Source organism: Pholis gunnellus, assembly GCF_910591455.1.
Source record: "Pholis gunnellus genome assembly, chromosome: 17".
NCBI lineage: Eukaryota > Metazoa > Chordata > Actinopteri > Perciformes > Pholidae > Pholis > Pholis gunnellus.
In genome coordinates this window covers 16,494,429-16,520,335 of record NC_136544.1, presented here as the reverse complement: position 1 = coordinate 16,520,335, position 25,907 = coordinate 16,494,429, and the positions used below count along the sequence as shown (strand labels likewise).

The 25,907-nt window shown below is 46.3% G+C and overlaps 2 protein-coding genes across 2 annotated transcripts; both read left to right on the top strand.

Moving 5' to 3' along the window:
• The first annotated feature begins 75 nt into the window (after positions 1 to 75).
• ccdc47 (coiled-coil domain containing 47) lies at positions 76 to 4,889 on the top strand. The gene is made up of 13 exons (XM_079177664.1): positions 76 to 251; positions 1,175 to 1,473; positions 1,590 to 1,691; positions 2,057 to 2,231; positions 2,324 to 2,445; positions 2,544 to 2,609; positions 2,720 to 2,821; positions 2,907 to 3,017; positions 3,234 to 3,319; positions 3,416 to 3,474; positions 3,565 to 3,674; positions 3,770 to 3,937; positions 4,343 to 4,889. Exons 2-13 carry the CDS (start codon positions 1,183 to 1,185, stop codon positions 4,421 to 4,423), a joined length of 1,473 nt encoding a protein of 490 aa, XP_079033790.1. The 5' UTR covers positions 76 to 251; positions 1,175 to 1,182; the 3' UTR covers positions 4,424 to 4,889.
• Positions 4,890 to 6,758: 1,869 nt separating this feature from the next.
• Positions 6,759 to 24,597, top strand: setd1a (SET domain containing 1A, histone lysine methyltransferase). Its single transcript, XM_079177372.1, has 21 exons — positions 6,759 to 6,774; positions 7,817 to 7,961; positions 8,325 to 8,423; positions 8,534 to 8,804; positions 8,980 to 9,122; positions 9,215 to 9,474; positions 9,747 to 11,427; positions 12,229 to 13,221; positions 13,568 to 13,735; positions 14,328 to 14,412; positions 14,490 to 14,632; positions 14,779 to 14,803; positions 14,906 to 15,095; positions 15,204 to 15,247; positions 15,394 to 16,697; positions 17,836 to 18,187; positions 18,309 to 18,490; positions 20,024 to 20,134; positions 20,909 to 21,028; positions 21,213 to 21,350; positions 22,389 to 24,597. Exons 2-21 carry the CDS (start codon positions 7,824 to 7,826, stop codon positions 22,560 to 22,562), a joined length of 6,621 nt encoding a protein of 2,206 aa, XP_079033498.1. The 5' UTR covers positions 6,759 to 6,774; positions 7,817 to 7,823; the 3' UTR covers positions 22,563 to 24,597.
• Positions 24,598 to 25,907: the final 1,310 nt, after the last annotated feature.

The window sequence follows — 25,907 nt, the reverse complement described above, 5'->3', positions numbered from 1 at the left end:
ATGGACTTCCGGTAGAAATACTTTCAAAATAAAACCATTGAGTTAATCAGACGAGTACACGTCACGTGATTTCTATGGTGTCGCAGGGAATAATGGATATATCCTACCGCGATACTTTTGCTTTGAAAGGTTGGTCCTATGTCGAGTACTCTCCAGCTTCAGGCGTAACGGGAAACATTACTACAAGGACAGTTCAAGCTACTTGATCTGAAACCAGCGAGACGTTTTTTTTTGTCACAGTCATTCTCCAGGTACGCTCATTGTTCGGTTTGTTGGGGTGCTTTGTTAAAGTACGACTAATCTTCAGAGTTGAGTTAAAGAGAACAGGCTGGTTGCTAGCAACAAGGTGCCATGCTAGTTAGCCACCGTTAGCATGCTAATGGCAGATTTGCTAACAGCTAATGATAAAGTGAGTGAGAGCTGGGGGATGGGTCGGGTATGATTTGCGGGTTTGTGGTTTCATCGTAGATGTCATAAACTCTGGATTAGTACACAGTGTTAGTTTTGACTTGAATGCCACCACAGAAAGTCATTTATATCACTTTACATTAAGTCTGTTAGCAAAACTCACACGTTAGATTTTTTGGGCTAAAGTTCGTTGGGCTAGCGACAGCTCTCTGGATTTAACCCCCAACTAGTGCAGCTCCTGAAGTTTGACCTAGCTTAGCATTCACGTAGTGTGTCATTAGTAATGTCTTATCCTGCTATACTGATACATTATAGCTTTATACTTAAAAAAAAAAAAAGTGACTTAATCAGGGACCAAATCAACACAGCAGCTCCTTCTCTTCCTCAGTAGTTGTTTCCTCGTGAGTCTCGGTCCGTGGGGACTCTCTCCTCTCTTTGGGGTTTGTCTCATGAAGCCTTATTGTGCGAGCAGCGGCTGCCTTGGTTGCTGTGTTGTGGTGAAGTTTAACCTGAGCTCTTGTCACAGTTATAAGCTACTGCCAGAGGCCTCAGTTTGTATTATTATGTTAAATATCTATGGCCTGACAGGTTGACACTATCAACACACTTTTACAGCATGTTGTGCTTCCAGGTAACCTCACTGATGCACAAGCACCTTGCAGAATGGAGCATTTAACACATTTCTGAACTGGTGTGTGTGTGTAAGGTGTGTAAGATTGTCATGTTCTGCTCCCTCCTTCATCGACTCTTTCCCCCTGTGGTGCAGGTCCCACCATGCGTAGAGCGCATCTCCTCTTGATTCCCGCGCTGCTGGTCCTCCTGGCCCTTCCCGTCTCCAGGGGACGCTACAACGATGACTTCGACGATGGCGAGGACATCGCAGACTTTGACGACAACGACTTCGCTGAGTTTGAGGACATGAACGACGATCCGGCTGCTGAGGCGGAAACTGCCCCCCCGCCTCGTGCCTCCCTGTCCTCGCAGCCTGAAGAGGAGGAAGACGAAGATGAAGCCACCGTGGAGCTGGATGATGGTCTGGACGGCTTTGAGGACTCCGAGACACAGGTACATGGCCTTGTATTACACATTTGAGCACGTTCTTCATAATAAATCATTTTTTTTATTATTGATGGCATTTTATTAAACTACGCAAAGCTAAATGACCTCGGTGTTTCCTTTAGGATCAAGACATATACAGTAAATATGACCAGGAGGAGTTTGAGGTGACTGGAGACATGGAGAAGCCGGGCCACTCCATGAAAGACCCTCTTATAATCCACACGGTAAGCGGGGCTTATTGCTCAAATCTTCTCACGGGCAAGTTTCACACTCTGAAAGTGCTCATGGTTCCTGCTGCCTGCAACGCATACGCTGTCGTCGTTATACTTAAAAGTTCAGGCAATCTACATAAACGCCTGTCAAGGAAACTCAACATGAAACTGAAATTGTAGTCTTTGGGAACCGATTGCCCTTTTGCCTAAATCACCGTTCTTTCATTCAGTTGCATTGATACCGAGTAGAGCTAGACGGATGAATTATATGTCCCATCCGTATGTAATTTAAGTACAGAAATGCTAAACATTTACTCTAAAAGTTTCATCTCATGTTGGCATAGGAAAACCAATGAACGCTTGTTGTTGCTCTGCAGGTTCCTGCACATCTGCAGAACAGCTGGGAGAGTTACTACATGGAGATCCTGATGGTCACCGGCCTGTTGGCCTACATCATGAACTACCTCATCGGCAAGAACAAGAACAGTCGCCTCGCTCAGGCCTGGTTCAACTCACACAGGGAGCTTCTGGAGAGCAACTTTGCACTAGTGGGTGAGTTGTCTTCAGTGCACGACACAGCAACGGGTGTCAATCGTGGTGACGGTTGGTACGAAGCAGAGCTTGTGTTCCTTTGGTATGTGCAGGTGATGACGGCACCAGTAAAGACGCAGTGAGCACCGGGAAGCTGAATCAGGAAAATGAGCACATCTACAACCTGTGGTGCTCCGGACGTGTGTGCTGTGAAGGCATGCTGATCCAGCTCAAGGTGGGAGAGATGTGTTGCATGTACACGACTGTGTTGGTGTCGCTGTATTGTGCTGAATGTGCCGTCATGTAATGTTCCTCTCGTGTGGTCTCATCCAGTTTCTGAAGAGGCAGGACCTGCTCAACGTGCTGGCCAGGATGATGAGGCCCGCCGGGGATCAAGTGGTCTGTATCAGTCAAATAGCAATTTAATCAAGTCCGTGAAGTGGAACACAAAGTATAGATGCACCGGACTGTGCACGGTCATTGTCTCACTCATGTCTCTCTGTCTGTAGCAAATCAAAGTGACGCTGAATGAAGAAGACATGGACACTTTTGTGTTCGCTGTCGGCACCAAGAAGACGATGGCGAAGCTCCAGAAGGAGATGCAGGACTTGGTGAATATCCTCCACAACTCTTTATTGTACCGTACTATTGTTACTTCATATACTTAAACAATGTTCTTTTGTTATTTCTCGACAGAGTGAGTTCTGCGGTGACAAGCCTAAGTCCGGGGCCAAGTATGGGCTCCCTGACTCTCTCTCTATTCTGAGTGAGATGGGCGAGGTCACAGATGGGGTGATGGACAACAAGGTGCTGTCTCTCTACGGCCGTCTTTCACACACACACACACACACACACACACACACACACACACACACACACACACACACACACACACACACACACACACACACACACACACACACACACAGTATTATGTTTAAGGGTTCAACAGGGTTACTATGACAGGCTGTCTTACTCTCTCTAAATACAGCTCTCAATGTGTCTGGATCTGTTTTTCTTTAGATGGTGCATTATATCACCAATCATGCTGAAAAGATCGAGTCCATCCATTTCTCGGACCAATTTTCTGGTCCAAAAGTTATGCAAGAGTAAGTATTCATGTCATCTTTTTGTCTTATTGTTATTTAGCACTTTAATACGTTCTCTGAGGTACTTAAAGCTCCCGTGTGTGTGTTGTTTTTCAGGGAGGGTCAGCCCTTAAAGCTGCCTGAGACCAAGAAGACGCTGTTGTTTACATTTAATGGTGAGCACTTCCGTCTCTCCTGTCTTCACTGTGCCTCACGTCATTTCACGTTGATGTTTCATGTACTCTGTTTCTTGTGTTCTTGTGTAGTGCCTGGCAAGGGCAACCCTTCTCCCAAAGACATGGACTCTCTGCTGCCTCTCATGAACATGGTGATCTACAGCATCGACAAAGTCAAGAAGCTCCGTCTCAACAGAGAGGTACGCAGGATGCTAGCGCGTTGGTTGCCTCACAGTGCATCCGAATGACCACTCTACTTATTTTGAAGTGCTGTATATGTTCCCGGCATGTGTAGGGCAAAATGAAGGCTGACAGAAACCGGGCCCGTGTGGAGGAGAACTTCCTGAAGCAGACTCACGCTCAGCGGCAGGAGGCAGCTCAGACGCGCCGAGAGGAGAAGAAGAGAGCCGAGAAGGAGAGGATCATGAGCGAGGAGGACCCGGAGAGACAACGTCGTCTGGAGGTCAGAAATGCCACGAAAAGACTGAAAGGAACAGTTTGACCTTTTGGGGAAGCTGAGAGTGAGACGAGATGATTGATGATGATGTCGTTTCGTGTTTCTAAATGCAGCACCTGAAGCAGTTCAGCAACTTTACTGAAGTTGATGTACTTTTATGATTCTAGCAATTTTTGTTGACTTCACTCACTGTAATTACCTAAAAGCTATTCGCTGTTTTCCATTGTTTCTTAGCTTTACGCTAAGCTAAAACCAGCTGTAGCTACATGTTTACCGTACATACGTGGCGGTCGATTGATCTTCTCATCTAACTTTCAGCTTGAAAGCAAATCGGCACATATCCCCAAAATATCACTCTTATATTATATAAAAACGCACGAATAACGTTTTCAAATATTTCTCTTTTTCCAGGAAGCGGCTCAGCGACGTGACCAGAAGAAGATCGAGAAGAAGCAGATGAAGATGAAGCAGATCAAAGTGAAAGCCATGTGAACGAGCAGCACAGAGGACTCGAGCACACCGCTCCGGCTCACAGTCGCTGTAAACAGTCGAGCTCTGCCGTCTCCGTCACCACCTGCTCTATATTTGGCGTGGCTCAACCCAAATGACTGAGAGTGAACTGTCCATTTCAAGTGGGAGGGACTTCTTCCAGCATCATATCACCACAATTTTTTACTATTATTTTTCTGTCCAGCTATTTTGTCAAAATGAATTGGAGCCGTGTTTTGAAAGCCGCGTAGCTCGGTGAGCTTTTTAACCTTCATCTGCTGGGAGAGAACGCACTATTTGGTGGTTTTGAGCCACATTTTTTAAAAAGCATCGCTGTGGTTTCATTGGAAATTTATTCGCATTAATATAATCTTGAAAGAATTTTAATTTATATCTGAGGTTGGTTTCTTGCAGGCTGTTTCTAATGATTATCTGAGCAAACAATAAAATGCACTGGAGTCTGTTGGAAGACTGTCTCTGTTTTTCTGGACCTGAAACGGTTACATAGAAACTAACTCACAGACCTTAAGAGAGAGAGAGAGAGGGTCTATAAGTTACATAGAAACTAACTCACAGACCTTTAAGAGAGAGAGGGTCTATAAGTTACATAGAAACTAACTCACAGACCTTTTAAGAGAGTGAGGGTCTATAAGTTACATAGAAACTAACTCACAGACCTTTAAGAGAGTGAGGGTCTATAACGGGGACCAGAGTGGGAGAGGCTGAATGCTAAATTTAACTTTGAGATTGTGTCAGCAGTCTTGCTACTAGATTTGGTTACATCAGTGTGGTTGACGAGCTAAAACGGATACAATGACTGCGTTTAGCCAGATGTAAGGCTGTATAATAAAACACATAATCCACGGATAATATGAAACCAGAGGAATATTTGTAAGTTATTTTTGTCCTCACTAACTCAAAATGTAGAGCAATCCTTTAACACAAACACCATGAGTTATCAGAAATGACCAAAGACTTAAATTAACATACTTAATAAAACATGAATGCAACGCTGCTGAAAAGGATTAAGTTTTAATGGCATGGCTTATTAATGTCTAATGCAGAAAATACTGCAATTCTATTACGAGTACAGTTTAATGCTCCTCTGTGGAAACCAGTGGTTCCACATTTTTGCCTGATCAGTGTTTAAAATGTCCATTTTTAGATTTTCATTTTTCTTATTTATAGATTTTCTGAAATGTCGTGATCAGTTTCATTCAAATGTTTTAACTCGGTCACAAAATGAATCCACTCCAGCAGAGCATTTACATTGGTGCACAATATTGGCCGCTTCACACAGAGAGTCTAGAGGCCCAACAGACAGTAATCAACCAACAGCCTTCAGTATGCAACGCTGGAATGTAACTCAGTTTTACATTTTTACATTTATTCAGAACCTGCACTTAAACTAATGTTTATTGTCCTTATGGATTAAGCTGTGATCATTTTTTCCTTTAATCATTTTTTAAATATTCTGAAGATAGTGAGAAATGTTGTCACAATTACCCAGAGCCCAAAGTGACACCTTTACAATATTTGTTTTTTTCCAACCAACAGTCCAAACCTCAACATTATGATATATAAATTAAAACAATTAAACTGGTAAGTTATTTTCTGTCAGTCAACGAATAGTTTCAGCTGTGCTTGAACACACTGCACTACTTTGTATGTTTTCTATTCATAAATCTTAATTTGTGAAGTAACTGAAGCTGTCAGATAAGTGCAGTGAAGTAAAAAAGCACATTTCTCTCTGAGATGGTTTAGTAGAAGTAGAAAGACTCCAGTAAAGGACAAGTAGCCTACCTCAAATTAAACTGTAGGTACAGAAGGCTACTTAAGTGAATGTACCCTGAAAACCTCAACAGCTATAACATTTAAAATGCTGCTTACACTAATAATTAAATATGTAATAAGACACTGTGGGAGAAATGTAGCTGTCTAATGAGTACTTTTAATGTTGATACTTAAAGTACATTTTGTTAATAATACGTATGCCTCCCCATACATTAGAACTGTGCACCACATGGTTCAGAAATGTAATCAGATTAGTTTTCGTTTGCTGAGTTGTCATTAATGCCACTAGTCCACCGATAGGTGGCGCTTTAGTCACTTTCCTGGTCTTGGGTTGGTACGCGCAGATTCGAATATATTTTTCTAACTGTAGAAATGTGTCCATTAATAAAATAAGGAAGTGTATTAATATAAAATGTTTGTTTATTTTAATAATTTGAACAGTGTACCTCCATGTTGTGATTTAGCATTTATTTTTGTACTAACCGCTCTTACAGAAAGTGCTGCTCAGGAATCGTAGGCTGCATTCGCAAACACTGATGGAGAACAGGCGAGGCTTTCAGGTTGGTTACGCGATGGCCGCTCTCTTCACAATATAGGGATTTTAGAGCGAAAACAATGGCTTCGCCGGTTGGAAAGGCCTGTTGTTGTTTGGACTGAGTACCGGAATGATAGCGGCATCGTTTTAGCTCGTCGGTTTTGCTTTAGCGCCGGATCGGAGCCGTCTCCTTTCTGTTAGGGTTTCAGTGTTTTTCTTGTTCGTCTCCCGGGCCTGGATGTAGCTGCCTACACTGTAGCGGCGGGGTTGCTACTTTCGGATGAGCGGGCAGTAGATCCCGAAGAGGTGGGGTCTGAATTTTTGGCGGACTGGAGGTCAAAACAAGTCAGTAGAGCCTCTGAGGCGGGTTCGTGACTTTATTTCCCACAGATTGAATGTTACCGATGAGGGCAGAAGGGAAACTAGATCAGAGTTTGCCTCCTAAACTTGGTGTTCTTGCTAGTTAGCATTAGCCAACGGCAGCATTAACTTGCCTTAGCTAAAGCGAGAAGGCATAAGTAATTTAACATTCGTGAACGTTATCTAACGCGAGAGCTGCCGGTTATGTTGCTCGTGCGGAGTAGTTCGTCACCCGATTTATTATGCGTTTAACGTGAACTCCGTTTTGACGTCGGAAAACATAGTTTCTTTGCATTTTGTGTGTGCAGCTAGCATGTTGCTAACTGAACTAACTGGTCAGTGACGTAACGCTGGTCATTGTTTTGACAGCACGCAGCATCTTAGTCGAGACTGAGAACGTCCTCGTTATTAACCTGCTTCAATGTTTATTTTTCTCCGTTTAGGATATTGCTATTAGCAGGCAACGGGTCACAAAAAGTTCATGTTTGGCTAACTGATGTGACGCAGCTCGTCGTTGTGTTACATTAGCAGACAGTGAACCCACTGCCACCGGCCACACACACTGTGGCTGTCATTACTGCAGCAGTGCTCATCAGTGTATCTCTAATCCGCAGCTAATTTGTCAGAGCGTCGCTCATCACGGTGGTGGTGGTGGTGGTGGTGGTTGTGATCATTGTGTGAACTCATGGCTGTGCTGTGACTTTCAGCTGTAGGATGGATCCAGACGGTGGGGCAGATTCTCAAAAAGCTGTCAGTCTGCAGTGGAAGAGCTACAAACTCGTCCAGGACCCAGCCACCCGGCGGGTTGCACAGAAGATCTACAGATACGATGGAGTGCATTTCAGTGTGCCAGTGAGTTGATGTCCATGTTTTACTCTCTATAACATGTGTTTGCGTGCTTAAAATAGTATATTTGAACTGCAACCTGTGTGATTAAAGATAAGGTATGTATACCGAGGTAAGTTGTTGTGCAGCTGTTTAAATACAAAGCGGTAAAGAGTTTGACTTTGTGGAGTGCAAATAAACAAAATACAAACAATCGAAATGATCAGTAAGGTGCGAAAAACCAAATGTAGACAATGCCAGAGCTGAGCTGAAAGGAGGCTGGAGCCCCTTCAGCTCCTCGTGTCTCTGCCGTCCATCTCTCTGTGAGAGGTAGACACCATGTCAAGTTTGATTGCCTCAGTAAAGGAAATGTAACCGTAATGTTCCCAGGACTCTGGATTTCCTCCCGTGGGTGAACTGCGGGACCCTCGACCCCGGAGACTGTGGTCCAGGTATACAGAACTGTCCCTGCCAGTGCCGAAGTTAAAGGTGAGAATAGCTGGTCAACATTCATTTCACACATCCTCGCAGCTTCATTCATTGCAATGACGAGTTATTTCCCCCCCCCCCCCGATTTTTTTTGTCTATTTTCTCCACAGCTTGACGAGTTCTACGTGGGTCCCATACCCCTCAAGGAGGTGACCTTTGCCAGACTCAATGACAATATCAAGGAGCCCTTCTTGGCAGAAATGTGTGCCAAGTTTGGTGAGGTGGAGGAGATGGAGATCCTGTTTCACCCCAAGACCAGGAAGCACTTGGGCCTGGCCCGGGTGTTGTTTACCAGCACCAGAGGAGCCAAGGACACAGTCAAACATTTGCACAACACTTCTGTCATGGGAAACATCATTCAAGCTCAGCTGGATATAAAAGGTAAGCTCAAAGCCTCATCTGCTCAAGCTTTTGGGATCTCCTGCTAACTAACAAACAAAGAGACGGAGACGGAGTTTGTCACGAGAACCTCATCAGAAGTAGATGCCGTCGATGTCTGTGGTGAGCTCATTTAACAGCCCTGTGTTTGTTTTTCTGTGGCTCTTGATCCACCCAGGCCAGCAGAGGCAGAAGTATTACAACCTGATAGTAAACGGGTCCTACACTCCTCAGACTGTGCCCCTGGGAGGCAAGGCTTTGACAGACAGGCTCCCGCCTCAGGCCCCAACTCAGCCACAGCCACAACCACAGCCCGACACGGTACTGATACACTCAAATTATCACTTCACTCACTTACTGATGATCTAAGGTTGATAACTTGATCAATTCTATATTTCCTTTTCTCTGCACAGTCATCAGAAACCAGGCGGAGGCTCTCCAGCGATCTTGCGGTTTTGGCTGCAGGGGTCCAGGCCCTCACATCAGGAAGCGCCACCCCTGGCTCTGGGGATACTGGTTTCAGTGATCAGCGTCTGGACACGCCCCCCTCCTCCGTAGCAGGTCCTCCCTTCACACCAGGCTCCTCTGCCTCCTCTCAGGGTGGAGGAGGAACTCCTTACAGCTCCAGATCTGGGACCCCTTTCTCACAAGACCCGGGCTTCCCTGGCGGCAGGTTGGTTGTCACTATTTAGCAGACGGAGAGTTTCACGTCAAAATCTTGCCATCTTTGTCCGTTCAATATCAAATCGTAGTTCAGGAGACCTCAAGAAATATTTCCACAAATCATTTATGTCATAATCACTGCTGGATGAACATAAATTGCGATAATAACATTTGTGCAGTGGTGGCATTAATAGTCGGTGGACGAGTGTCAGTCACAGAGTTTGTGAATATCAGTCATGATTAGGTGTACAGGTTTTTAAATACCTCATTTGTGTCTTGCAGGCATACTGGCTACAACACTGGCACTTTGGGCAGCGGCTACCCTCCCCAGGACATGCTACCTTCCTCCTCCTCGTCCTCTGCAGTCTCATCCACCGTCGGAGGATACAAAGTGTCTCGCTACTCGGAGGATGCACAGGAACCTTCAGTGTATCACCGAGGTCGCCCTATGTACCCCCCGAATACAACGTACCGTCCCAACGAGCCGCCCTGCTACCCCCCGTACCCCAACGCCGGAGGGCCCGGGCCACACATGGCGCACCACTCCTCGATGCCTCCGCCACCTCTTGCTGCCCAATACGATGCGCCCCCGATGTCAGACAGGGACCGCAACCGCGACAGAGAATCGGGGGGGCGCTACGGGGCGGCGGGGGTCGGCTCCAGGAGGTCATCATACCATCACCAGCAAGACACAAACTCTTCCACAAAGTACCATTCCCACCACTCGCATCACCACTCAGATCGCAGGGATGACAGGGGGTACCGGCGAGACAGCCTGGGCGCCCGGTCAGGTGACCACGGCCACCAGAGACACCGCAACCACCACCATTCTCACAACCACCATGGCGGGGGCAGCAGCAGCAGCCGCAGACGGAGCAGCCACGACCCCGACAGAGATCGAGACAGAGACCGAGACAGGGACAGAGACAGCGACTACTCCAACAGCTCCGACCCCAGATACAATTCCAACTCCTACCGCTCGTCCTCTAACAGCATGTCTCCTCCCCCCTCGTCTTACTCCGCATTTTCCTCCTCCAAAGAGCCTGCCCCAGCCCCCCCTCAGGGATTAGACGCTTCCACTCGTCTAGGGGGCACGAGTCTCGCCGAGAGGGGTTCTCTGCCTCCGGTAGGCGCTGACAAAGACTTCCACGCTGGTCACCACAGTGCCCTGCCTCCGCCTCCACCACCGCCTCCGCCCCTCCCGCCAGCGTCGGTCATCGCTGCGGCTGTCGCTGAGACACTCGGAACACTGGACTTCAACCAGGATAGTCCGACCCGCGAAGAGCAGTGGACGAAGCCCAAGCGCCGCCCCAGCACCCCACCCGCACCTCCGAAGACGCCGCCGCCTTCCTCCCCGCCCCTCCCGTCCATCGCTTCCTCCTCGACCTCACCTTCCTCTACCTCCCTCCCCCACCACCTTCCCTCCTCCTCCAGCTCCCCACCGCCCCCTCAACGCGACTCGTCCTCCCCAGAGCCAGACTCCACCAATGAGAGTTTGCCGTTCGTCTACCACAGCAGCAGCCTGGACTCTCGCATTGAGATGCTCCTAAAGGAACAAAAGGCTAAGTTCTCTTTCCTGGCCTCCGATGAGGAGGACGAGGAAGATAGGAAGGAGGAGAAGCAAAGGGGAGTACGTGGGGATGGAGGAGAGCGAAGAGGCGGCTCAGGTGACGTATCGGGGGAGCAGGTGGGAGACAATGGGGAGAAGGACCACAGGAGGAAAGGGGACAGAGATGGCCATAGAGGAAGGAAACGAGGAAAGGGGGGAGAAGGAAGGAAGAGTCCCACTGTACTTACAGCGACCATGCCATCCTCTTCCACCTACTCGTCCCACAATCTTACCCCAGAGGAAGCCCAGGTTGTTCTCACTGGAGCTATGCAGGAGGAATCTTCACAGGCTGGATGTGCTGATACACAGAGCAGGACAGGAGCACACACACCGCCGTACAACGGACAGAGTCAGGTAAGATCAGCAGCACGTGATGAAGCCGAGCGCTTCAGACCTTTGCATTTTGTTCTGACAAATGTACGTTCATAGTCACATTAGTGTCTAATCACCTGAAACTAAGAATCGTTGTGTTTTTGATAGCTTAGAATGAGCCCTTCATGTCTACACAGGGAGCAGCTCCTCTTCGCATGTTTCTACAGTAGCCCAGAACAGACAAACCAAACACTGACTCTAGAGAGGTTTTTTTTTTTTGCCCTTAAGGCCACCGTAGTTCTACTTCAAGCTTGTAAACCACAGAAACGTGAGCTGCAGGGTGCAAAACCGTGACACAGCCATCCACAGTCTGACTTCCGTTGCTCTTAAAGTCGTGTCATCACGGTAAGGGGCGGCCTCTGAGCAAGGCGAGCAACGTCACCGCGGTCTTGCACTTGGTGGCTCACTTCACCGCAGCCTCGGAAGGGGAGGAGTGAGCGGAGGGGTATTCGGCTACCACACCGCTAGATGCCACCAAATCCTACAAAACGTTTTTATTATTATTAAAAAGGCACACATACAAAAGAAAATGCACACACACGTCAAACAAACGACTCTTTGCCCCAAAGGAAGAAAAATAAGGACAGAAGAACTGACTTCAGTACAAAGATGGTTAACCTCCTGTTTTTGTGGTTACCGGATTCATATTTCCACAGCACACTTCCTGAATCTGTGGTGTTGAGTTGTGTTTGCAGCCCCCCTTTTTGAAAGTGTGGTTATCACTGTTGATGGCTGTTTAACACTTTCCCAACTAAACGCGTTAAACTCTCTGTTTTCTTTTAGTCCTCCCCTCACTCCTCAGGAGAAGACATGGAGATCTCAGACGAGGAGGAGGAGGAGTCGACCATAACGACGGTGACCACCCACCAGCCCTCAGCCACCTCAGGCTCCTCCCCCTCTTCATCCCAGGCTGCTATGCCTTCACAAACAACGGACCCCTCATCTTCGTCCCCACCCATCTCTGACTCTGCACAGCACTTTGGCACCTCCATGCACCCTCCCATTCCTTCCTACCCTCCTCATTTGCCTCCTCCACCTCCCCCTGGTTACTCCCTCCAGCCCCCGCCTCCCCCCGGGATCCCTCCGCTGCCCCACATGGAGCTGCACCCAGAGTACCCTCCTCCCATGCCCCACCACATGTATGACTATGCCTCGTCCATGGAGCTGATGAACCAGTACAGCGGTGGAGCTCCTATGTCTTTCCAGATGCAGACCCACATGCTGAGTCGCCTGCACCAGCTGCGCATGTCGTCGGCCAACGACAGCCCAGGTCCCGGCGAGGCAGCCACCGCAGACTACTCCTCCTACCACCTCCACTCAATGCCCCCACCCCACACACACCACCCCTACATGGACCAGGAGGGGAGTGGGGCGGGTGCGCCCTACGACCAGGACCACCATTACATGCCCCACCACATGGCCTACCCCTACCCCGACCCCCACAGCACTCAGATCCCACCTCCGCCACACCACGGCATCCCGCCTCCTCACAGTGGCTGGCCGCCGCACGTCTTACCGCCGCACTACGCCTCTTACATGCCCCCCCCTGGCTATGGCACCATGCTGCCCGGGGAGGGAGACGAGTACAGGGCTCCAGGGGAGGAGATGCCCATGCTGGCTGAGAATCCGCATGAAGCCACGGTGCAGATGGTGTTGGGCACTCTGATCCAGGAAATGAAGAACATCATGCAGAGGGACCTGAACCGCAAGATGGTGGAGAACGTTGCCTTTGCGACTTTTGATGAGTGGTGGGAGAGGAAAGAGACCAAGGCCAAGGTAAGGAAGCCTACAACATGGCTGGTAAGCTAAGGCATACAACCGTGAAATGCTAATTCTAGTTTAGAGGTTGTTTCATTAAACTCGGACTGAAGTCCTTTTCCTAAAGCTGATTCCATGTTCAGATTAAAAACATTCCAAAGATAAACTTTCAGGATCTCGCTGCCTTTAAACTAACAAGGGTATGTGTTGCTTTCCAAAGCTACCATTACTTTTACCGTTTCATAACAGTTTGAATTTGTCTTCCTCATTCTCCGCATCTTAGCACATTGATCAGGAAACAGTGTAATACTGTAAAATGGAAAAGGGGGAATAAATACAATGTGTGAATGTTTTCCTCCTGTAGCCCTTCCAGACGATGGTGAGAGGGGTGTCTGCCTTACGGGACGATGAGAAAAAAGAGGAAAAGGTCAACCGTCCTCGGGAGCCTCTCACGTCTCTTGTGGATTGGGCAAAGAGCGGCGGCATGGAGGGCTTGTCTCTTCGAGGGGCACTACGACTGCCTTCCTTCAAGGTAAAAGCACCACACTCCCTCAGATCAGGACTGCATCTCCACGTTCAACAGCTCACATATCTACACCTCGGACTACAGACGAACACTGGAAAAAGTGGCCGTTTTACAGTTTTATTTTGCATTTCAAAGTACTGGTCCCACGTTTAAATGTGAGATAGTTTAGTCCTCATTACTGCAGGACTCCAGTTTAGTTAATCTTAATATAAGCTAGAGCTGCATCGATCGATCGAGTGAGAGAAGGTCCTGTAACTTGGTGCAGTATTAGAGGAAATGTAAATTATCTAATTGTCAAAGTTTTATTATGAACAAATAGAATACAATTTCAGTTTTCCATGAAAGAAAAGTTACTAAAAAGATTGTTTAAAATGTCAATTATAGTTCTTAGTAAGGCAATCAGAATCTTCAAAATCTCTGCTGGTCAGACTTTAAAAAAATCGAAATCGGCTAAGAAAATTGCAAACAGTGCAAAAATATGGAAACGCTTCGACAATAATCTTATGGTTGTTGTCTAAAAGTACCAGAACCATTAAAGTCGTCCCGTGGCTGTGTTTCATTGGTTTCTAAAACATATTGTTGGCGTGCTCTCGTCCAGGTGAAGAGGAAAGAACCTCAGGAGCTTGAAGAGGGAGACATGAAGCGGCCGCGACCCTCGACCCCACCAGACGAGGACGACGAAGGTTTGCTGATGCTGATGTTGATCGTTTTAACAGAAAGGTTGCATTTATAGGCTCTTAAACTGGTGTCTTGTTTCCAGCTGCTGAGGGCAGAATGCCAGAGGCCAACAGACATGGAGCCGAAAGGGACAACAAGAGGAGGAAAAAGAAGCCGAGAAATCGTAAACCGTGGGAGCTCGGCAGTGAGGGAGAGGAAACTTCAGACGGCTCCTCGACTGAAAAGGTGCGTTTGTGTCTTCTTTTTAGAGCATGCATAACTATGAATATGAATGTTTTGGTAGTTTATATTTGTGTTTGCTAAGAATTGTGTTGTTGCTCATATTGATTGCTAGATGGCAGCATTTCACTGTGATCTTTTTTTATTTGTAGGAGGAAAGTGAAAAGGAGTCTGATGGTAAATCTCATCCCATAATCTTATTACTATGTCTTTATTGATTATGTTTACTCTCAGTTAAGGCAGTAGTGACACCAAATAACTTTTTTCTTCTTTTTTTAGATGATGCCCTTAGTGTTGATAGTGATGATGAGAGCCTCTCTTCGTCCTCTGAGGGCTCTTCCTCCTCGGGATCCTCGTCTTCTTCTTCCTCTGACGATGAGGATGACGAGGAAGGAGAGAGGGCAGAGAGTGAAGGGCCAGACTCCATGGATGAGTCCACCATGGACAGCACAACCGAGAAAGATGGCCGGTATGGAGTTTTGGGGTGTTTCTAATATCTTTGCTCATAAATTTGTCAACTTTTCATTACGTCATCGTCATTCTTGCTGACTTCAATGTTTTCCTCTGTTTTTCTCAGGGAGAATAGTGCAGCTGCTGTTTCAAAGGCAGAGGTCAAAACAGGTTAGTCCTCGTCAACAACATTATCAGATGCATATCACATAAAAAGAAATACAGAGATTTAACATTAAAGGAAGATCTTGACTTTATCTAAACGGCTGCTTTGCTAAGTTTGGACCAGTCTTTCAAAAACTCTCATCTTCTCTCAGGTGAAGCCAAGGACCACAAGGCAGATCCATCAGCAGCACCCACCAAGCGTCCGCCGTCGCCCCCGTACCCGCGTCCTTCGTCCCCGATTGTTCTGGTCCCCCCTCTCAAGAAGCGCAGGAAGACCGTCTCGTTCTCCACGGGCGAGATCGACAGCAAAACGCAGCTGCCCACGGCACCGTCATCGCCATCTTCCTCTCAACTGGCGGGTGACTCTCTCCTCCTCTCCCCGTGCAGGCCTCCAGACTCCCCCGTCACTTCCTCCCCATCCCCCTCGGCTCGTGCCACTCAGGGCATCCAACTGCTCCCCTTTGCCTCCAAACCGGGTGAAGGCAATGCCCTCATCGTGCCCCCGTCCGGACGAACCCAAGATTCTGATGAGTCCAAAAAGGGACTTCTGGTTTCTCCTCAGACCACGCCGGTCAAATCCCCTGGAAAACGTGGCGCAGGCAAAGACTCCCCCAAATCTCCCGTCCCTCCTGTTATGGTGTGCCGCACTGTGCAGAACCTGCCGCTGGACCACGCTTCTATGTGCAGGATGGCCTTCGAGGAGGCCCCTCCTCCACCCCCCATCAGCAAACGGTCCAGAGGCAGGCCTCGGACGACCAGCTTGTCTGCGTCGTCCTGTCACTCCCTCAGAGAGGAAGACGAGGATGAGGAAGAAAGACAGCAGAGGTTGAGACTCAGAGAGCAGCTGGGGGCCACGGGCCTCCTGCAGCTGGCCTCCGCCTCGACCGCCGACCTCTCCGTGTTGGCTGACGTAGCCCTGAAAATGGACCCTGACGCTGGGGACTCGGAGGAGACGGAGACATCGGATGAGGCAGAGGAGCAGAAGATGGAGGAAGATCTCTTCTCTCCAGAGACGCTGGCCCTGGTTATGAGCCCGGAGGGTGTCGTTGTCCGTATGGAGCACAACTACTGCAAACCCCTTGTTCTCACAGTACCATCTGGTACCAAAAGGACTTCTTCCAAACACGACCCCTCTGTCCTACTCCCAGCAGACCTCAACACTATTTCTGGAGTGCTTGAAGCTCCAGAGGAGGTCATCGGAGAGGCGCTGCCATCCAGAGGAGATACAGGAGAATACCTATCCGCAATGGGAGTGCTTTGTGAGTCCGAGGATGCGGGCCAGGCCACCTCTCTGCCTCCGTCGTCAAAGAAGAAGATGGTGGTTGGCAAAGGTTTCGAACTTGAAAAGGACAACAGCAAAAAGAGGAGGAGGAAAGACAAAGAGAACATCGAGGTGCATCTCACGCAGAAACAGAAGGAGCAGCCGGGCAAGAAACAGAGGAAGCGGAAACTAGAGGTGCGTGGGACTTCAGCTTTGTTCCTGTAAACGTTTGTGGAAGTCTTAACCGTAAACTGCGTGTCACAGGTAACGAACCATCTGTCACAATGTGTGTGTGACACAAGAAATGTGACGCATCCGTCGGTCCAGGTTTAGGTTTATGTTATAATGGCACGTTATTCTTTGGTAATGTTGTCAGGATTTTCCCCAGGAAGGAAATTACTTCCTGTCTCTCATGCATGCCCAACATCTCTGAGCTATATCAAATGATATTATTGGGCTTTGTTGTCCTGTCTACAGCAATAACACTGAGTCTGTGTTCTATGTAAATGTGTTCAGTTGGTGTAATGTCGCCAGCACCTGTCTCCGCACGTATACTTTGTCGAGTGGCCTTTTCCTCACGCGAGCCACACCGCTTGAGCCGTTTGCTTCTCACTGGAAAAAAAAACATGTCGAGGTTTTCCTGTTTTGCAGCGTGTTCTTCAATTTAAACGTTCGGGACTGATCAATAAATAGAGTCAGTCCAACCCTGCAGCATCTCTTCTCTTGTGATATGCTGAGTAAAGAGATAATGGTCCAAACGATAGCGCAACCCTTTGTTTGGTATGAATGTTATATTTCATAAATAATGTAATGTAATGTCAAAATGTTCATCTTTCAGATGACTGTAACGGTCCAATAAATATGTCACCTGTCATGTGATTTAAAGCTACGGTAAACCAGTAAACAACCGTAAAAGCAGCCCAGCGTTGCCAACTCTTTTCCAATGAAAGCAGCTAGCAGCATTAGCTCTAAAAGTTGCTAAATCTAGCCAGAAAGTTGCCACGTCGTCTCCACTCTTCGCCCCTCCCCCTAAAATGATCATTTTGAAGGTAAACATAAACTATTATTAGTCCTCACAGCTGTCAGGCTAACAACTTGTGGAGACTCTGGTGACGAGCGATGTGCTTAGACGGGCAGGTAGCTCGTCCAATCATCTCACAGATACCTAAACCCAAGTTATAATGTGACGGCGTGAATGTTAAACAAACAAGAAACTAAGAGGCAACAATGGATGATTAAAACGTAACTGCATGTGTGAACACACAGCCTCAGTGTGTCTTAAAAGTGTTCATTCCCAGTTCATTGGTAGTAACATTCCTCTTCCTCTGTGCAGGACTCTGAGGAAGATGTGGACGTGGAGGAGCTCGAGTCCGGGGAGCTGTCCAGCTCCGACACCGAGGACGAGCTGGTCGACGACGTGAGGAAGAGTGAGCGCCTCTTTCTGCAGGAGGCGGGCGTAACGTCCTCCCAGCGCTGGCCGAAACCCCTCCCTGCCGCGCCCGAGCTACCGGCCAAGAAGTTCGATAACCGCAGTGAGTTTGAGCAGATGACCATCCTGTATGACATCTGGAACTCCGGTCTGGACGGCGAAGACTTGAGTCTGCTGAGGAAGACTTATGAAAAGCTGCTACAGGACAACCACAGCTCTGACTGGCTCAATGACACTCACTGGGTCACCCACACTGATATCCTTTTCAATGACCTGCATTAACCAACCTATATCTGTTTTAGCTACATTACATGTTTTGTTTTGTGTTCGTATCACTGTGTGGTTTCCTGCTATTGTCCTTGACCTTTGAGCTGCACTAACCAATTTGCCAAATCCTCGGCGGAAGAAGAAGAACGCGGGAGGACAGCTTCGTGAGCATGTGACCGGCTGTGCCAGGAGTGAGGGCTACTACGCCATCAGCCGCAAGGAGAAGGACGTCTATCTGGACCTGGACCTGCCCGAGCAGGTCATGCGGGAGGTGGAGAATGTCGACAGCTCGGTAAGCTTTTTTTCTCCTGGTCCATAACTTTCTCTGCACTCGTATTTTAGGTACGGCGTTCTCGCTGAAACGTAACACAAGCGACACAAACAAAGACATTTTTGAAGGACGTTGCGCCGCACAGCTACCAAAACAGAAGTATCACTCTGTAGTTGTTCTCATACCGAGTACATTATTGTCACATCGCTGTGATAAGGCTGTAGATGTTGCAGCTGAGACACAGAACACCAGTAACGGCTGCAGCCGTCGTCACACTGTAAACCTGACTTGGAATGGTGGACTTAAGATAAGATTTTTAAGAACGAGTTGGTTTGATTGTGTGGAAAACTCTGCAAAAAATCCAATCGTGCTTCCAGATGACCATGCTGTGGAAAGAATGATGTTGTCCCTCTCCGTGCTGGCTCCGCACACAAACCTCAAGTTGCTTAATATGATTATTATATCGATGGTTTATATGACGCTTGATGCCCATCAGGAATTCCAGTAGCTGCAATCGGCCCACAGCCGTTTGGCTCAGATTAACTGGAAATGTGGGCGTAATAAGAATGTTTCCAAAGGAGAGGGATGTTTTATAGATTTGTGTCTTTTCCAAATAGCTTATCACCCCAAAGTCTCGAAGTTTTGGACAATACGTTATATAGTTACTTGTCATTCTCTCTCACACACACACACACGGTCTTTATCCTTTCAACCTTCATAATTCTTGCTATTTTCAGCTTTTAGTTTTTCTGTTTTCTTCAGGAAAATATCTGCTCTTCTTGTATAATGTTGGTAATTAAAGTTTTATTGGGTTACAGCCTCCAGGCGACACCAGATCGTTGTTCGTGAAAGTAGTAACATTTGGATATTCAGGTCACTTGAAAGCAGCTGCTGATGTTTAGTTTTGAGGAAACCCCCTCATGCAGTTGTGTTGTGTTACTATGCAGCGCCTGGATTCCCCAGTAATGTGTTTTCCAGTCTGTGCTGTGGCTCGATGGCTCCATGGAGGAAGACTCTTAGTTACCCGTGGCGTGTTGTTTTGATGTAACCTCAGTGATTTTAGTGGTACTCCGCGTTGAGTCAAAGATATAAGGAAAACATTTTCATTAATATCGATAAAGCATGAGCTATAACAGCCATTGGCTCCACAGTTAATACTTGTTCGTGGGATCATTTCATTGACCTCGTCAGTGATTGGTGAGAAAAACTCTTAAAATACGATGTTGATAACGTCACATCTGTATTTGTCTGTGGATTTAATGTGTCACGCTGGACCGTAAGCAGTGATGAAGTGGTTGGGTCTAAATTTAGTGAAGCGTGCTTTGTAGAAGCAGAAGAGAAACTTGCCTCCATCCTTCCTCTAAACATTTCCTCACAGACCTATCTGCCTTCTCGGTGACTGGTTTACAAATGACCCTCACCCACACTGACATTGTTGCACTGTTGCAAATTCAGGTCAAAGTTTTCAGCTTGTTCCAGCTCGAGGCCACGCTGTAAAGTGAGACTGTGTCAGTGGCCTCTATGTAAAGCTCTACTCTGTCCGTTTCCTGCCAGGGAGCCAACCGGGTCCTCTCAGAGAGACGCTCGGAGCAGCGCCGCCTCCTCACCGCCATCGGCACCACGGCCGTCATGGACTCCGACCTGCTCAAACTCAACCAGCTGAAGGTAAACACGGTTACAACCACGGGACCCCCATGAACCCCCTCAGTCGCGTTACGACTACAACACTTTGTTGTGCGTTTTTGATGAGTTCCACCTGCCAGTATTAAAGATTTCACAATAGAATACAGTAGATGGAGTTCAGCCAAACAGACAGGAACTCAAACACCGTCATAATATTGCGTCCGTCCAATAATATTATCAGTCAGGTGCAAACTTCTTCTTCTATTTACGTCATAGGAAAGGCGTTCCACTTGTCAGCATGTTGCCCTGAGTGCACTGCTTTCCTAACTTTGTCTACAGTGACTTCTCACTTTAAAACTATTTTAAGTACAAACTGCATGTGTGTGTATTACACATGCAGTTTAATAGTCAGTTTGCCTACACATTAGAGCTATTTCTGGACCAACATGAGCTGATGCTGTATTTAAAGTGAAGTGTCTAACTATACACACTTATGAGTCTTGGACGTTATCGGTGACTAACTTGTTCATAGGAAGGCGTTAATCCTTCAGCGCAGGCTGCCCGTTTCTCCTAAACATGTCACAGAGATCAACTTCCTGTCTGTGTGTTAAACACAGACAGGAAGACAGTCATGTACCAGCAACAGCCTAAAGAAGGGTGGTGGTTATATTTTAGGGTGGTGGCACAAGACAGAATCTACTCACTAACACCTCAACATACATTTCCTCAAACCAGCATGAGTTTCATGACTTTATGTTTAGTTTGTTTTTAAACCATGATCTTTGTTACAGCGAGTCTTTTTTTCTGCTTCTACAGTATCGTAAGAAGAAGCTTCGTTTTGGACGCAGCAGGATCCACGAGTGGGGCTTGTTCGCCATGGAGCCCATCGCTGCTGATGAGATGGTCATTGAGTACGTGGGTCAAAACATCAGACAGGTACGGCCTCGACACACTCACTACTTACCAGACATCCCATGCAGGCAGCATATTCAACAGTTTATTAACAGTTGTGTCCATTGTTGCTGCTTTGTTGATAAGAAACATTTCAGATGTTTGGTTTAACATCGGATCGGTGAACAAATGTCTGTGTGTGTGTGTGTGTGTGTGTGTGTGTGTCCAGATGGTGGCTGACAATCGAGAGAAGCGGTACGCGCAGCAGGGCATCGGGAGCAGCTACCTGTTCCGAGTGGACCACGACACAATTATAGACGCCACCAAGTGTGGCAACCTGGCTCGATTCATCAACCACTGCTGCACTGTGAGTGTGAACACCCTCACCTGTCCAGAGGGCTGCGTCGCCATTAACGACGATACTTCTGTTGATCCTTTGTGTGAATGAAAAGCTCATTTTCTAATCAGACCAACTATGTTTCTAGAAACGACTGCAGCTCGTTTCTCTCCTATAAGTACAACTCTTCATTATGTAAACGGATCAAAATCATTTAGTTTATTGCAAAACCAACATGCTGGCAACATCAAAAGAAAATAACCCAACCCAGTCCACTAACATTCTGCTCTTAAATTCAACTATTTAAGTGTCATTAAGTGTTTTACTCTTCCAAACATTTATCATTCACTTTTTTTAAATCCACATGAACCACTTCCCCTCAACATGTATTAAAATCCCTCCCACAGCACGTATTTAAACAGAAATTACGTCACTTTTAAAGCTTGTTGCTGAAACACAATGTAGCATTGAAAAGTCTGTTTTCTTTGAACACAGTCTGGGGCAGAGCTCACTCCACATTAAAACGCACCGGGAACACATTACGTCTCTTCCAGCAACTTAAAGGAGAACAATGAGGGTGAAAAATCACCAGTTTGTTTTAGCTGAATATTCTCCGGTCTAGCTCATACTCTCGTGTGTGTGTGTGTGTGTGTGTGTGTGTGTGTGTGTGTGTGTGTGTGTGTGTGTGTGTGTGTGTGTGTGTGTGTGTGTGTGTGTGTGTGTGTGTGTGTGTGTGTGTGTGTGTGTGTGTGTGTGTGTGTGTGTGTGTGTGTGTGTGTGTGTGTGTGTGTGTGTGTGTGTGTGTCAATGATTATGAAACATAGCGGAAACATGTTTCTGATGATGCTTGCAGGTGAAGGAAGGTCTTGTTTTCTCCACTTCTAAGGCAACAGCGCAATTACCGTAAAGCACCAAAATGTGGCCCGTTTTTCAGCCCTGCTTATATCCATCCATAGCTGACGTGTTTCAAATGTGGGTCATAGCTTACAGGCTTTGACCTATGACTCATTCTATTTGATGTAATGCTTGTCTGGAGCTCATCAGTCTCTCGTTGCTTTGTTCCTCCAGCCAAGCTGCTACGCCAAGGTTATCACCATCGAGTCCCAGAAGAAGATTGTGATCTACTCAAAGCAGGCCATCGCCGTCAACGAAGAGATCACCTACGACTACAAGTTCCCTCTGGAGGAGAACAAGATTCCCTGCTTGTGTGGAACGGAGAACTGCCGCGGGACACTGAACTAGCGGACGCACTTCACTTCCTCACTTAACGTACAGCTGGACCCGGACAACACCCCCCCCCCCCCCTCTGGTTCACCCTCCCCGTCCTCACAATACCCAGGAAACAGAGACACACACACAAACACATTTGCACTTTTCATGCACACTTTTCATTCACTTGGCCTTTTCACAAGCCGGTGTGTGAGAGGTTTGTGTGTGGCGGGGGGGGGGCTCTGCTCTGCTCCAGCGTTAGCTCTTCTGTGGCAGTATTGTTGGACTCCATCGGGTGATACGTTCCAACCAGGAGGCTCCGTGCAGCCGGGCATGAAAGGTCTTTATAGTCCCATGCCAACACCAGTATTGTACTTCGACATAATCTAACAGCCTCGTTCACTCTTCCAGTGTCAAATCCCGCCCATTAACCCACCCACCATTAACCCACCTAACCACCACCCACCCACCCACACACACACACACACAGATCCGCACACAGACGCACAGGAATATCTGACGAATTCAGGGTTTTTAAAAGCGCTTGTCAAGGGCGCACTTTTAAGACGACAACTTTACTCAATTAGGTCTTCGGTTATGCAAGATTTCAAAGTGTGAAGGTTGTTTTGGCGTTTTTCTTTTTTCATTTGTATTTCATTTCATAGTATCCTATAATATTACTATTGCTGTTGTTAATGGTATTGTTCTTTAGTTGCATTAGCTGTAAGTATCTTACAGTGAAATGAGCTTCAGTGTATCCACCGCCCCATAAAACCATCATTACTCCGCTGTGCGTTGCTCTCCCGATCTGCCACAACCCGAGAGCAAAGTCCTCTGAACTGTTTTTAACCCCCCCCGTGAAAATACGTCAGTTAGGTTGTAGCTAAAAGTGTGTTTTATTTTTACATGTCTGCAGGATCAGCACAACAGAGAATTTGCCTGTCTCCCCCCCCCCCCCCCCCCCCCCCAAGTCAAAGCTATGTTAAAAGTCTTGTGCTGAGAACCCGTTCAGTGTTTGTTAGGATCTCTCCGCCTGTTTAGTTTCATGGAAGCAAATGTTGACGTTTCCCATTTCGTTTGCGTCTCCTCCCTTCAGCTTTTACCACCAAACTCATGCAGGTCCTAGTAAATATGTGTGGTCAGTGTTTAACTTAGTCGAAAAGGAACATTTATATGAGTTGGTCAGGTCTTTTCAAAGGTTTAGTTTTGTAAAGTTTCTTTGTTTTTACCCTGTTTTGTGCGTTATTTGATTTGAGCGTGGAGATATTCGCCCCCAAACAAAACATCCCTCCTCGAAAAATGGATCAGCAAACAAGAGTCCTGCTCACGACCTGTTTGCAGTGTAGACGGGTGGAAGGTATGCATAGAAGCGCTGCAGACAAGCAGGATGTATTTGGCCCTTTGTGTTGTGTCTCTGTTTTTCAAATGGCCATGGCCGTCCAAAGTTTAACTTTCATTTTCAAAGCAGAAGACTTTTGTTCTCTTGTTCCCTTCCAAACAGGAACGTGTGTAAGATAATTCTTGTTGCAACGAAAGCCTTTCAGTACAAACCAACCCTCTTTACTACAGGATAAAAAGATGAAAGGAAAAAAAAAGAAATCAAAGAAGTACATGTAAATATTGTAGAGGTGTTTGTTTCTCGTAGAAACACACCGACTTCAAGCTGTAAATATGTCGTTCCCTTTCCTCTCTCCATGAGGAGGAAACATGTACATACCTTCCAGTCATTTATTTTTTATTGTTTTTCCTTTTAATTTGATGATTATTTTAATATTATTTGCAATATTTCTCTTGTATTAATGCGTTGGACCCTTTATTAATGGTGCATTAAAATATTTTTTAAATAAATGAAAACCTCATGTTTTTCTGTAGCTGTGTGTCTCTCTGTGTTCAAGTGTTCTACATGCTCCATAGAAGACATGCTGGTAAAAAAACAAACAGGAAGTTGCAGAGTGGAAACAACAAAGTGACATTTCCTCTCTTCCGAAATGCACCTGCAATTTTTATATTTCCTGTTTCGAGAAAAGAGCGGAAGCGCTGAAATCTGGCCGACGAAATGTCTCACGTCACCCGATGAAGTAAAGAGGGCCATCTGTTTAAGTTTAAAATCTCTACATCTGTCTGATAAACATCTGTCCTGTTTACATGAGCTGTGACTGGTATTAAAGGTGCACTTATTTGTTCCCAGAACTGAACTGAGTTGACCTGGAGATAAGCTCTTCACTTGTTTGTTTTCATGCTTCGTTTTTGGGCTTTTTTTCTTCATTTTGAATCAACAAAACAAACATTAACAAAAATACCCCAAAACTCAACATTCTCAGTAAAAGGAGGATTTAACAAACTTAACATTATGTAATATAAATGAGTAGAAATATTTATATGAGGATAAGATAATATACACAACAAAATAAAGTAATATATATATATATATATATATATATACACACATATGCATGCATACATGTACTAAAAGGATATCAGAATGATATAAATCAATTAGAAAATCATGTATAATGCATTATAATAAGGTTATAATATATTACAACTATGATAATTATAATACGCTATGATCCTTGCAAATAGAAATGCCAGCAAGTGATAAGTGTGTTTATTATAGAACATATTACCAGAAACTCCCCTGATTTTAGACTTAAGAGTATTTTCAGGTCTTCGGGAGAATTACTGCGTCTGTGAAGTTGTTTAAAGCCGTCTTTAAGATAATCAGCCTTCTCAAAGTGTGATAAACTGATGAAACTCTTCACCAGATAACAAAGTGAAGGCGACCGCCCTTTGATCGGTGATCCTGGGTTAATGTGTGATCCGATGGGTGTAATGGCCTTGACAGTCTAAAGGTAACTCTTACATGCAGTATAATCAGGATGTGTCAGTCAATTTAGTTCAACTGGATATATGTAGTTAAAAACTCACCACAATATGATATTTTAGTTTACATCTTGTTCTCACAAAGACAGTAAATTCACTGGGACAGTGGTTTTGTGTGTTTGGGTCGTTGGAGTGGGGCTCAGCTAAAAACACCACTGCAAATACTCAAGTGCATACCAACCTCATGTGCACACCCACTATTATAGATCCTTACCATGGTGGATGTATTAATACATCTGAATGTAGTAATAAATCTGTCGTCACTTTACACAGAATACACAGAAAAAGCTGCTCCATGTTTGCATGCACTGTCAGCCGTGGGGACAAAAGTTTAAACTCATGTTTTTAATAATGGTTAACCCTCCTGTTATGTTCGTTTCTTAGGTACAGCCATGATGTTGACCCGGTGCATGTTTAATCATCCAAAAGTTGTCAGAAACCAAAAAATCCTAATAAATATAGTTTGTACCTCATCACCAACACCCTTACTAACAA